The sequence below is a fragment of the Canis aureus genome, chromosome 25 (assembly GCF_053574225.1).
Source record: "Canis aureus isolate CA01 chromosome 25, VMU_Caureus_v.1.0, whole genome shotgun sequence".
In the NCBI taxonomy this organism is placed as follows: Eukaryota; Metazoa; Chordata; class Mammalia; order Carnivora; family Canidae; genus Canis; species Canis aureus.
Genome location: NC_135635.1, coordinates 12,029,490 through 12,042,384, shown reverse-complemented (window position 1 = coordinate 12,042,384; position 12,895 = coordinate 12,029,490). Strand labels below are relative to the sequence as shown.

At 38.2% G+C, this 12,895-nt stretch overlaps 1 protein-coding gene across 2 annotated transcripts in view; it reads right to left on the bottom strand.

Moving 5' to 3' along the window:
* Nucleotides 1-2,589: 2,589 nt before the first annotated feature.
* LOC144297599 (uncharacterized) overlaps nucleotides 2,590-12,895 on the bottom strand; it is a 38,179-nt gene continuing 27,873 nt past the window's right edge. For both annotated transcript variants that reach the window (XM_077871856.1, XM_077871857.1), the window contains exon 4: nucleotides 2,590-2,894. In XM_077871856.1, the coding sequence (XP_077727982.1) occupies nucleotides 2,848-2,894 (47 nt within the window). In that variant the 3' untranslated portion in view covers nucleotides 2,590-2,847. The remainder of the gene's footprint in view (nucleotides 2,895-12,895) is intronic.

The window sequence follows — 12,895 nt, the reverse complement described above, 5'->3', positions numbered from 1 at the left end:
AATTCATTTAATTCTCACAGCAATCATATAAGATAGTATAAGGGAAAACCCACCATTTTCCTCCTCTCTAAACACAACACTCATACTTCTGGTCACCAAATGTGTGGGAGATTTTTCCACACTGACCAATTCTGAGACACCAGCTGAGTAGCTTACAATTCAATTCAGTTTTGACACTATCTACTTGGAGTTAACATCAGAACCCCCAAGTTAAGTGCTCACTTCCACAAACTGCCTCAACTTCAGATGCCAAAGGCAAGTCCCAGGTTCTCACTTGAACTTCTGACCAGCCGACTACAGATTGAGTTTCCACTGACCCCGTCCTTGGGTTCTATAATTTGCTAGCACACCTCACAGAACTGAGAGAAACACTTACTTATGTTTACCAGTTTGTTATAAAGAAAATAATAAAAGATGTACATAGTTGGCTGCTGAAGAGGGTGAGGTCCAGGAGGGTTCCAAGTGGAACTTTTTGGAATTAGGATGTGCCACCTTCTCAAAGCATGGATATGTTCACCACCTGGAAACTCTCTGAACCTCACTGTTTAAGATTTTTATGAAGGCTTTATATTTAGGCATGATGGACTAAAATCATTGGCCATTGCTGATGGACTCAACCTCCACCCTTCTCATCAAATGGTTCATTCCTCTACCAACCATCCTAAGGCTATCCAGGAGCCTTCAGTCACCAGTCACCCTGGTAGCATGCAAAAAGACCATATCACTTTGGAGATTCCAAGAGCTTTAGGAGCTTTATGTGGGAAACAGGGACAGAGACCAAATATATGTTTCCTATTATGTCACAGGTAGATACTAATTTATATTAGCTATCAATTGCTATAACAATATTATCACAAACTTAGAAGCCTAAACCAACACATGTGTATTATCTCATAATTTTATGGGTCAGGAGTCCAGGCCTCTACAATCAAGGGGTAGACCAGAACTGGGTTCTCATATGAGGCTTGACAGATAAAGGATTGCCTTTCAGGATTATGTGGTTGTTGGCAACATTCAGTCCTTGCAGGCTCCCAGACTGAAGGCTTCAGTGTCTCCTTGGCTGTCAGCCATTCTCAGTTCCTTGCCACATGGACCTCTCTCCAGATGGCAACTCACAACATGGCAACTTACTTCTTCGAAGCCAGCACGGAAGAGAAATTACTAATAAGACTGATGTTCCAATCGCATGTAACATGATCGTGTAAATATAATTCAATAAAACCAGTAACCTTTGTCATGTTCTATTGGTTAGGAATGAGTCACAGACCCCGCCCACATTCAGAGGGAGGGAATTATACCCGGTGTAAACAACAACCCCAGGGATGATGGGAGCCACCCTAAAAGACTATCTACTACACTACTATTATTCTCACCTTATAGGTAAAAAAATAAACCTAGAAAGGTAAAATAAATTGCCAAACGAGGTTTTAAACACAAGTGTCTCTAAATCCAGACTTTGCCTTCTTAACCACTATCGTGCCAGGAACTGTTCAAAGAGCCCAAGAGACTAAAGCTGGAATGGTTCATTCTGAATAATCTGAGCAAATGTATTAGGGAACCCACATGAGCCAAGAGGCAGGAAAGAATGTACGTGTTACAGGAGAGTGAGGAGATGGTTCCAATATAAGAAAGTTGATTTGGGCATGTAATAGTGGGGGAGGCAAAGGGCTGGATAGCTAGAGTAGCACTAGAATTCTAGAAAATCAAATGGAGATGCATCCATCTAATGCAGTATTCAACCAGGAATTACTGCAGGTTTGTAAGCAGAAGTTTTTAAAGCATTAAGATGAATCAAGTATCATAGCTTCATTCTAATCAATATATCTGAAACTTCGTAGAAGAATAAATCTTGATGTTAGCCAAAGTAGATATCCATCTCTACTTGGCAATGCCTTTTAAAACATAGCTGTAAATGACTTAAACAAATAAATATCGACTATCAAGTTAAAAATATTTCTCAGAGGAGCAGCTTTGTTTGGATCTAAATGGAAGAAAGACCTTGCAATGAAACAAGCAACTTTTTTTTGGAGGCTTTTATCACCCTCCTGAAATCATAAATCCTAGAATCTGTGCTCCTGGCTGCTCTTCTCAATGGTGAGCTGAGACATAGAACACCATGGAAATCAGTTACCCTTAGGCATTGGGCTGCTCAGCCCTCTAACTCACAGGACAGCCAGGCTGGTCTGACCTTGTACTGGTCTTATGATGCAGAATGAAGGGAAATTGGGGTGTAGGGGGAAATGCTACCCTGGGGACAGAATGAAGGGAAGGGACAGAATGAAGGGAAAATTTGGGGTGTAGGGGGAAATGCTACCCTGGAAATTATAAAATGGGATGTTTCCTCTGTCCACACTCAGATTACTTGCTTTCACTCCTGACTTTCACTCCTCTTAAATCAACAAATATCACCATGATGTTTGCTATAATGAGATGAGATGATTGGTCATCTGTGCAATCATAATTCAGAGTGAAGGCATAGAGTCACAAGGCCTGGGGTGGAATCCTCTATCCTCCTCTTGCAAATTTTGTCATGATGAACAAGCTCTTTCACTTCCTTGGGCCCCAGTTTCTTTATTTCCAAAACGGGGAGTTAAAATGAGATAATGCATAAAGTTTGCAGAAGGATAAAGTGAGTTAATACATATAGAAATGTTTAGTATCAGAAATAAAATGTAGTAGACACAGTAAAACACTCATAATTTATATCATTAGTGTATAGTGCAGTGATTTGCTAGTAAAAGTATAGTGAACTTGTTGAATAGAAAATCCAATGAACACAATCCTGAATCCTTTGCCATTTGTGTGCTTTTCCAGCAAGGGTATGTATACCACCTCCAAGGCACACAGTCATGGTGTAAATGAACATGGAGTTTCTTCCTGGAGTGTCCACTTTACTAGAAGATTTAGAGATAGGTAAAGAAATTTAAGAAAGAAAAGGAGAAAAAAAGAAAGAAGAAAATTGTTAATTATCTTTATATTAACATTGTAAGAGAGATTTTATGTGGTTGGATCTGTATTATTTTCTGACTGATACTGATTTAAGATTATGTAAGTCTACTTTTAAATCCACAGTTTAGAATTCCCGTGATAGATTTAAAAGTTGTAAAACAAAAAAAAATAATAATAATAAAAAATAAAAGTTGCAAAACATTATTTTTATATTAAGTATCTGGAACAAAGATTCCATTCAAAACAAAGCTTGATATATCATATACATGGTTTCCTCTGAACTTTATTTTAAACACATTTTAAATTATACACATCTTTTTTCATCTGGCAGTAAAATAATAGTACAAATCTTTTATCAAAATAAATCTTATGGGGATCCCTGGATGGCTCAGCGGTTTAGTGCCTGCCTTCGGCCCAGGGTGTGGTCCTGGAGTCCCAGATTCGAGTCCCACATCAGGCCCCCTGCATGGAGCCTGCTTCTCCCTTTGCCTGTGTCTCTGCCTCTCCCTCTTTCTCTCTCTCTCTCTCTCTCTCAAATAAATAAAGAAAACCTTTTAAAAAATAAAATTTTAAAAAAATAAATAAATCTTACTACTGAATACAAGCAATCATTAAATCATGTAAAAATCTGTTTTCTTTGGCAGAGAAAAAATTGGTGGAGTAACAAAAAAAAAAAATCAGACAGACCCTCGAGAATCAAAGTATTTGGCCTGAAGCTATTAGACTGGACAACTTAGTAATATTCTCCAGAACTTTGATTTTAAGAATATGACCTACTTCCTAGAAATGCTGAGAAATTTAAATCAGATATGTATGTCAAGTGATCCATAGAATGCCCTCTAAAATTTTAGTTCCATTTCCTAAGTACAGTCTCCCCTACTACTTGCTTCAGTGACTACCTCTCCCAACAAATGTTGACCTCATGTCTCACCAGCCACCAATCATCATGCTTTTTACCATTGAATTTCAACTTATCTCTCTTTTTTTACTTCCCTATTCAATATGTGAGTTTTAAGAATTGCATGAGATAGACAAGCCACAGACTGGGAAAAAAAAATGTTTGCATAATGTATATTGGACAAAGTATTGATATGTCAAATATGTGAATAACTCTTCAAACTCAATAATAAGAAGGAGATCCAATAAAAAATGGGCAATAAACTTGGACAAACCCTTCAAAAGTGAAGATAAATGAATTGTCAATAAGTGCACATTAAAGTGTGCATCGTTAGTCATCAGAAAAATGCAAATTAAAATGATAATCTATACATCACCTAAACTGTTAAAATTTAAAAATTGACATCAAATATTGCCAACAAAATGGAATAAACAGAACTTTCATACTCTATGAGTCAGGAATTCCACTCCTAAGTTTTCACCCAAGAGAACAAAGCATATGTTTACAGGAAACTTGAACAAGAATGTACATAGCACTTTTATTCATAACGGCCAAAACCTGGAAACGGCCCAGATATCCACCTATAGGAAAATGGATAAACAAACAGTGGAACACAACTCAACGATAATAGGGAACCAATTACTAACACATGTAACAGCGTGGATAAGTCTCAAAACATTTCTCTGATTGAAAGAAGGGCACTATACACTATAGAATTCTATTTATGTGAAATCCTGGAATTAGCAAAAAGTGAGGATTGCTTGAGATAGGGCATGATGGAACAGTCTGAGATGGTATAATGTTCTCTATCTCGATATGGGTTTGCATTATACAGAGATTTGCATTTGGCAAAATTCAATAAATATACGCCTAAGATTTGTGCATTTCTTTGAATGTAAATTTTACAGCAAAAAAATAACTATAAACAAATATTGCAGGCTGTGTACCAATATCTGCAGGTTACTTTGGAATGTGTCAAAAATTAAAATGGACTAAAGGATGAGAAGAGGACAAATAATCAAACAGATATGTGTGAAAACAAATAAAGTAAAATGTTAATGGTAGAATCAAGGCACTGGGTATATGGTTGTTTATTAAAATTGTTTTCATAAGAACATATTGGACAATTTGGGATAATGCAAAGCTGAATTTTAAAACTCACTGGTGGGAAAAACTTCACCTTAATTGCTTAAGACATTCCATGAAGAGCACAATTTTTTAAATCACAAACATACATATGGTCTTTTAAACTAGAAGTGGAACTTCTTAGCTCCAATGTGTTGTCTATCGTATGACTGGTTTCCTCCAAAAACACATAAAAATAGTTTTTAAAAGTTACAGTGATCATGAAATAAAAATGTAATTAAAAGAGCATCAGCACAAGATCTTAATGAAGGCATGTGATTATTTTACCACCAAAAATATCCTTTAAAAAAGAGAAGATCTGTAAGGAAAATCAGACTACAAAAATGTTCTACAGATTATATTAACATCTGCTGTTTCTCAGGTCGGACTGAGAAGTACATGTGACTTTGAAGTACATTTTTAATGCTTTTTGCTTAGTTTACTGCCCATATCAGTGTTTTCCAATAGTTTGTAGTTCTTGACCTCCCTGTATCAGAATCACTGGGAAATGTTGAAAATTCAGATCCTTAGGTCCAACCCATAGAACTGAATCAGAATTTCAGAAAGTTAGGGTAATTTTTATCTATTTAGTTTTTTAATTTTTTAAATTTTCAAAACCATGCTATTACTAGATGTTAAATATGTTCTGCAAGTAATCGGTACATAATAAAGACTCACTGGCAATCTACTCTCTAACTTATGCCGACTTCCAAACAGCACCTAGTGTGTGTTCACCATTTCTCCTCCCCTCTTTACTAACCCACTTCTTAGTGGTCTCTTGTGTACTAGGCACAAGCTTCTTAAGTGCAGGCTTATTTTCCAGCTGATTTATAGAGTAAGGCTGATGGTTACATTAGAGGGTAATATGGGATCACTTATGGTGCTATTTCTACGGCTCCCAGCCAGGGCTGGTATAATGGAATATACAGAATACACTGTGCATAGGGATCCCCTAAGAGGAAAGGACCCAGACTCTGATCACAGCTCTTACTCATTTAGTAATAAATATTTTTGTGCATCTACATCACAGAGGCAAAGTCTCCTCCTTTTTTTATGTCCCTTAGAGAGTATCACTCCATAGTTTCCAATGGAGTCATGCACATCACAGATCCATATATATGATTTAACAATCACCTTTCATCAGGGTAAAAATTGACTAAAATATAAGTTGAAGGGCAATCCTAAAGTGGAAAGGAAAAAAAGACATGATCCAGAATGTATTTGGTGGTAGGAATGGGGATAAAACCAGCTGCAGATTCATACATCTAACAATGCCTCTGGTCCACCAGTAAAGGACAATGACTCCATTCTTCCTACTAACCAATCCACAAGCTCAGTTCCCAAAGCTACTGGTAGTAGCAAGCCTCCTTGCCCTGGGAGCCTGGAACTATTTTCCCCATTTCTCAAGCTGTGTCCCCAAACTGCAACCCAAAGACCACTTGCTATCCCAAGCCAGTAGCCACAGTTAAATGAATTTCAGATGCTTCAGATGACATCCCATTTGGGTTAGTCACAATGCTGCAAATTAAAGACTAAGAAGTCCTATCCTTAAAAAAACTGGCTTAACTCTCCTTAGCACATTTCTGAAATTCGACTACTAATGCCTTTTCACACATAGCCCATACACGAAATGCCCTGAATTACAGTAATTTGGAATGCTGTCTCAGGACTGGGTTTACGTCCTTGCAGTCCCTTTCCTGTCTACCCAAGACACCTAATATCTTTTTTTGTATTTTTATTTTTTTATTTATTTATGATAGTCACAGAGAGAGAAAGGGAGAGAGGCAGAGACATAGGCAGAGGGAGAGGCAGGCTCCATGCACCGGGAGCCTGACGTGGGATTCGATCCCGGGTCTCCAGGATCGCGCCCTGGGCCAAAGGCAGGCGCCAAACCGCTGCGCCACCCAGGGATCCCACCTAATATCTTTATATCACCTTCTGGCTATTAAAATTCCCAACTTAGATATTAATCTCAAACCCAGGATGCAGCTCCATCATTTTTAGGGCCAAATGAATCATGTGAGTTCAAGAAAGTAATCACACTAATAGAGAAAATGCTTGAAGAGATTTTCTAGACACTCCACAAAAAAACAAACAATGACAACAATAAAAACAGCCTGCTCTAATAATAGGGTGCTTTTCAGAAGAAAGTGTGTCTAAAGGAAGGTTGTAAATGGTAAAGCACCTTGAAACCATTTCACAGGGAAACGGTGGGTTTTGTCTAAAATGTGTCTCAACCAAAAGACAAAAAGCTTGGGGGTCATGTTACCTATCTGCTAGGAAGGCCCCACAGAAATATTTATGTGCACTAGTTCCTAATATCTGGATAGGATTTGATGATAACTGGAGGTTGGGATGAGCACCATAAGCAAAGGATCAACATATGTTAAAGAGCAGGGGAGCTTCTTAGTGGAATGCTCTTGCCATAAATAAAGAAAATAAGGCTTCTAGTTCCCTGGTGCACAACTCACAGGGCATATCACAGTCAAATGGCTGAAAAGAAAAAGAAACAAATCTTGAAGGTAGCCACAGAAAAGAGACACATTATGTAAAAAGGAGAAAAGATGAAATTATAGTAGACTTATCAGAACCTGTACAAATCAGAAGACAAGGGAGTGACTTGTCCACAATGCTGGAAGACAAAAACTGCTAATGAAAATTCTATACCCAGTAAAAGTATCTTTCAAAAATGAAGGACAATGCTCTCCCAGATAAATAAAAACTGAGAGACACCATTGCCTGTATACTTACTTACTTAGTACAAGATGTTAAAGGAATCTCTTCAAGCAGAAGGAATATGATATCTGCCTTAGTCTTCTTGGGCTACCATAACAAAATGCCATAGACTGGGTAGCTATAATATTAAGTCACTATATTGTAAACAACAGAGATTTATTTTCTCACAGTTTGGGAGGATGGAAGTCCATGTGCATAGTCTAGAGGGTCAGGTTCTAGAGACAGTTCTTTTCCTGGCTTGCCAATGACCACCTCCTTGCTGTGTACTCACATGGCATACAGATGGAGAGCAAGCTCTCTGGTGCCTCTTCTTAGAAAGGCACTGATCTCATTCAGACCCAGGCCCTGCCTTCATGATCTGATTCTCTCTCAAAGACCTCCTCTCCAAATCCCAACACACTGAGGATTAAAACTTCAATATATGAATCTTAGGGAGACACAAACATTCAGTTTATAACAAGATCAGATTGAAACTTGAACATCACCCACTTTGTTCACTGCTAAATCTCCAATGGTTGGAAAAGTGGCTGAGGTAGGCTCAAAAAATATTTCTAAATGAGTAAATGAATGTCAGACTAAGTGAATATATGTCTGATTAATTGATGTAGATTTTGAGGAAACTGAATGATGATCAATAGGATCAATAGGATCAATGGTCCCATCTTATAATGGGACCATTATAAGATCATTTACAGAATTTTATTCTGGGTCTCATAACAATTCATTTCAAGCCATCCAAGAGTTTTTAGTTTAAGTTCAATAGGATTCCACTCTTTTATAGCCGCAATCTCTGCCTCATTATAATTGCTTTAGCAACCCTGCTAGATAGGGGTAAAGTTTCATTTAGACATGAAGGTGAGCATTAAGATTTGGGAATAATCATGTAGATCTATACTACAAAAAATGCCAAAATAATTTTTAAATCTAGGGAAATTTATTTTTTTTAAGATTTCATTTATTTATTCGTGAGAGACAGAGAGAGAAAGAGAGAGAGAGAGGCAGAGACACAGGCAGAGGGAGAAGCAGGCTCCATGCAGGGAGCCTGACGTGGGACTCAATCCTGGATCTCCAGGATCAGGCCCTGGGCTGAAGGCGGCACCAAACCACTGAGCCAACCAGGCCGCCCTAAATCTAGAGAAATTTAAAAGAGAACTCAAAAAACATATGTTTGATATTTCTATTTATAAGACAAACTTTAAGCAAGACGAATCCAAAAAGTGGTTTATTCTGGGGAAGACTGATTAGAAAGGGGTACAAAGGAACTTTCTGAAATAATGGAAAAATCTATATCTTCATAGGAATGTAGGTTACACAAGTGTATGCATTTGCCAAGCTTGGCAAATTGGATTATTTTTTTCACTGTACATAGTTTTCTTTAAAATTTTACTTATTTATTTATTTGAGAGAGAGAGACCACGAGCAGGGGGAGAGAGCAAAGCAGACTCTCCATCAAACAGAGAGCCTGATGTGAGGTTCAATCTCAGGACCCCAGGATCATGACCTGAGCTGAAGGCAAACACCTAACTGACTGAGCTACTTAGGCTCCCCTCATTGTATATAGTTTTTACCCTCAAAAAATCATATATAAGTATTGAATTCTAGTGCAGGTATTTGCTTTTGGCAGTAGTGTGGGTTAAGAACTCTAAAGCTGGGATCCCTGGGTGGCGCAGCGGTTTGGCGCCTGCCTTTGGCCCAGGGCGCGATCCTGGAGACCCGGGATCGAATCCCACATCGGGCTCCCGGTGCATGGAGCCTGCTTCTCCCTCTGCCTGTGTCTCTGCCTCTCTCTCTCTCTCTGTGTGTGACTATCACAAATAAAAAAAAAAAAATCTTTAAAAAAAAAAAAAAGAACTCTAAAGCTAGTTTCTGTGTAGTCTGAGTAAATAAGTACATATTTTGGGATCATGGGAGATGGGAGATGGGAGACAGTCTTCCTTGTTGGAGAAGGGAATTATAAATATGGGAAGGAGAAAGCTATTGTAAAAACATCTGTGCTGTTGAGTTGGAATTGGAGATATCAGAAGTTACTCATGATTTTTAATATATAGGTGGATAAATGCAAGAGCAGTAAGCGTAGATGGGAACATGTGTGTGTGTGCGCGCATGTGTGTTTCCTAGCTCTGTACACTGAGAGCTATTTACACTAAAGGTAAATAACACTGGGCATCAGAGAGTGCCAGATCTTGGTTTCTATATCGAATTCGCCACTAAAAAAAACCAAAGGTCTAGAGAAAAGATTGATACCAGGGGAATGTACAAGATGAGCCTGGAGCATCTTGTTTCAGAAAGCAAGGAAGTGATGCGGACATGCCAAAAGGATACAGGAGCCAGTTTAAGATGTTTCCAGGGACCAAAAGTGGGACAATTTAAGCATCCAAATAAATAATGAAAGTAATGCACCAGATACGATGTACTTATAAGACACCTCATTTCTGTGGTTTTCCTGCCAAAAATGTATATTCTAAATCTAATCATGAAGAAATATCAGACAAACCAACCTGAGGAATATTCTACAAAATAACTGGCCTGTACTATTCAAATTTTTGAAGTCAAGAAACACAAAATAAAGGTAGAAAAACTGTTCCAGATTAAAGGAGAGTGAAGAGATGTGACAATTAAAAACAGTGGGTGATTTGGGACTGGACTTGGAGAACTGACAATATTTGAATATGGGTTGTGTATTAAATGATTAGATTGTATCAATATTACAATTCCTGAGTCTGAGAATTACAGGAGATTTATGTGTCCTTGCTCATTGGGAAGCCACATAAGGTATACAGTATTAAAGGAGAATAATGTATCCAATGTCTTCAACTTACTCTGAAGTAGTTCAGAAAAATAAGTTGTATATGTATTTCACACATAGATACACAAATAAAATCAGAAAGCAAATGAATCAAAATACATACAGAACTGGTGGGTCCAACTAAAAGGCATATGAAATTTCTTTGTGCTATTCTATATAAATTTGCTTGAATTATATCAAAATTTAAAAGTTTTTTTAAAGAAACAAGGAAAATCTAAGGCTCTAGCAAGACCTTCAATCCTGAGCTCTGCCACTAAGATCGTGTGACTGATAACACCCAGAATCCCTGCCTTGAATTCACAGAGTGCCAGTGTAGAAGATTGTATATTTTTATTTTAACTGAAAGTCATATACATGCAAACTTACTAGGAAAAGATTTCTTTCAGAGCCTCAGTCCAAAACCTTCATGGGGGCACCTGGGTGGCTCAGTGGTTAAGCATCTGCCTTTGGCTCAGGTTGTGATCCCGGGATCCTGGGATCGAGTCCCATAGGAAGCCTGCTTCTCCCTCTGCCTATGTCTCTGCCTTTCTCTCTGTGTCTCTCATGAATAAATAAATAACAGCTTTAAAAAAAAAAAGAAAGAAAGAAAGAAAAGAAGAAAAGCTTCATGGAAGGAGCAGAGGAGTTATGGTTTGCTGAAGACCTGCCACATGGGAGGCAACATGAGAGCAGCCCATGCTTGTGAAGGCCGTAGACTGAGATTTGAAGCCCATCTTGGCTGTTCACTAACTATATAACATTCACAAGTCACTTAATGTCTCTGATTCCTCCTCTATAAAATGGAAAGAGAGTGTTCCTCTAGCAGATTTGAGCGAGGGATAAAAATAATATTTATAAACAGCATAAAGTAGGCACTGGATAAATGTGACCCATGGTTTGGGCAGGGCACGTCTACGCATCATCATGTGTAATCCTCACAACCACACTGAGGAAGGTATGATTTTCAATTTTACATTTTAGAAAGCAAGACTCGTGGGACACCTGGATGGCTCAGCGGTTGAGCATCTGCCTTTGGCTCAGGGTATGATCCCATATCAGGGATCAAGTCCAGCATCAGGTTCCCTGTGAGGAGCCTGCTTCTCCCTCTGCCTATGTCTCTGCCTATCTCTGTGTCTCTCATGAATAAATAAATAAAATCTTTATTGAAAAAAAAGCAGACTCATAACAGCTAAAAGTGTCATACGATGTACAAGTAAACCACTTAGATTCGGCCCCTGACGTTACTGATTCCTATGCCCCTGCTCAGTATACTAGGCCATAGTATCACACAAAATGCACAACAAAATGCGCATAAATGTGTCCTGTAACAGTGTGTAGCAGGAGAAGGGAAGAGAGTGACAGGGTGCCTTTTGCACCAAAGTAAAGTTAAAATGACCCTGTGGCTAATGGCTCAAAGAACACCTATTGATCTTAACCTGTATTTTGAGGACCTCATTTACTTCTTAATAAATGATAGAATAAGTTGAAATGACACTTTCATTATTATCTCAAACTGTAACGCCAAAGGACCGCTAGTGACATGTTAATTACTGTGCCGCTATAGCTATGAGTCTTTTTTCCTCTATTTCTACTGGCTTCACTACCAGCACTGCTATTAATAAGGGAATGTCAATGATGGCCTAGAAATCTCTGATCAAGTTAGTCATCGTTCACTTTTAAGAATTACACAGGCTAAAATTTTGGCCTTGAAAAGCCATCAAACAAGAATTGCAATTCACGTATTTCAGTAAAATGTTAATAGCATCACTTTGCATCTGAGAGAACTCAAGACAGTGATTCTAAGCATTTCTGAAAACCTCATGCCTACAGTTCCTTGAGATTCAAATCCGAAAATCATTAGCCAGACTAGTGTAAACCATCTTAATTGCCATGGTAGTAGTTGAGAGAGAGAAAAATTTCTAACAAAAATGGGTCACAAACTATCTAGGCTTGTTTTAATCAGTTATGCAAATTGGCTTCAGACCCACAAACTAAGCCCATGGAGAAAAAGAAATCAGGCTCGCTGGAAAGGCACATTGGTTCTTTGCAGAAACATTTTAAATTAAAGTATATTTAAAAAGCACCTTGATCAGTGTATTCCAACCCCAAGCTGCACATAATAAACACCAAATAAATGTGTGAGGGAGGGAGGGAGGGAGGGAGGGAGGGAGGGAGGGAGGGAGGAAGGAAGGAAGGAAGGAAGAAGACAATCTTTTCTAATGCATCTCTTCTAACTGTAAGAAGAATGAAAAGAAATGGTGGCAATTTGCTAATTCCAACATTGAAGGACTTAATCATTTTTAATTTATCTGACATGCAGCATAGATTAAATTTGCTACCAAATTTGAATTCATAACTCTCTCCAAAACAATCACTAAGGATTACAAAGCAGGATATAATCT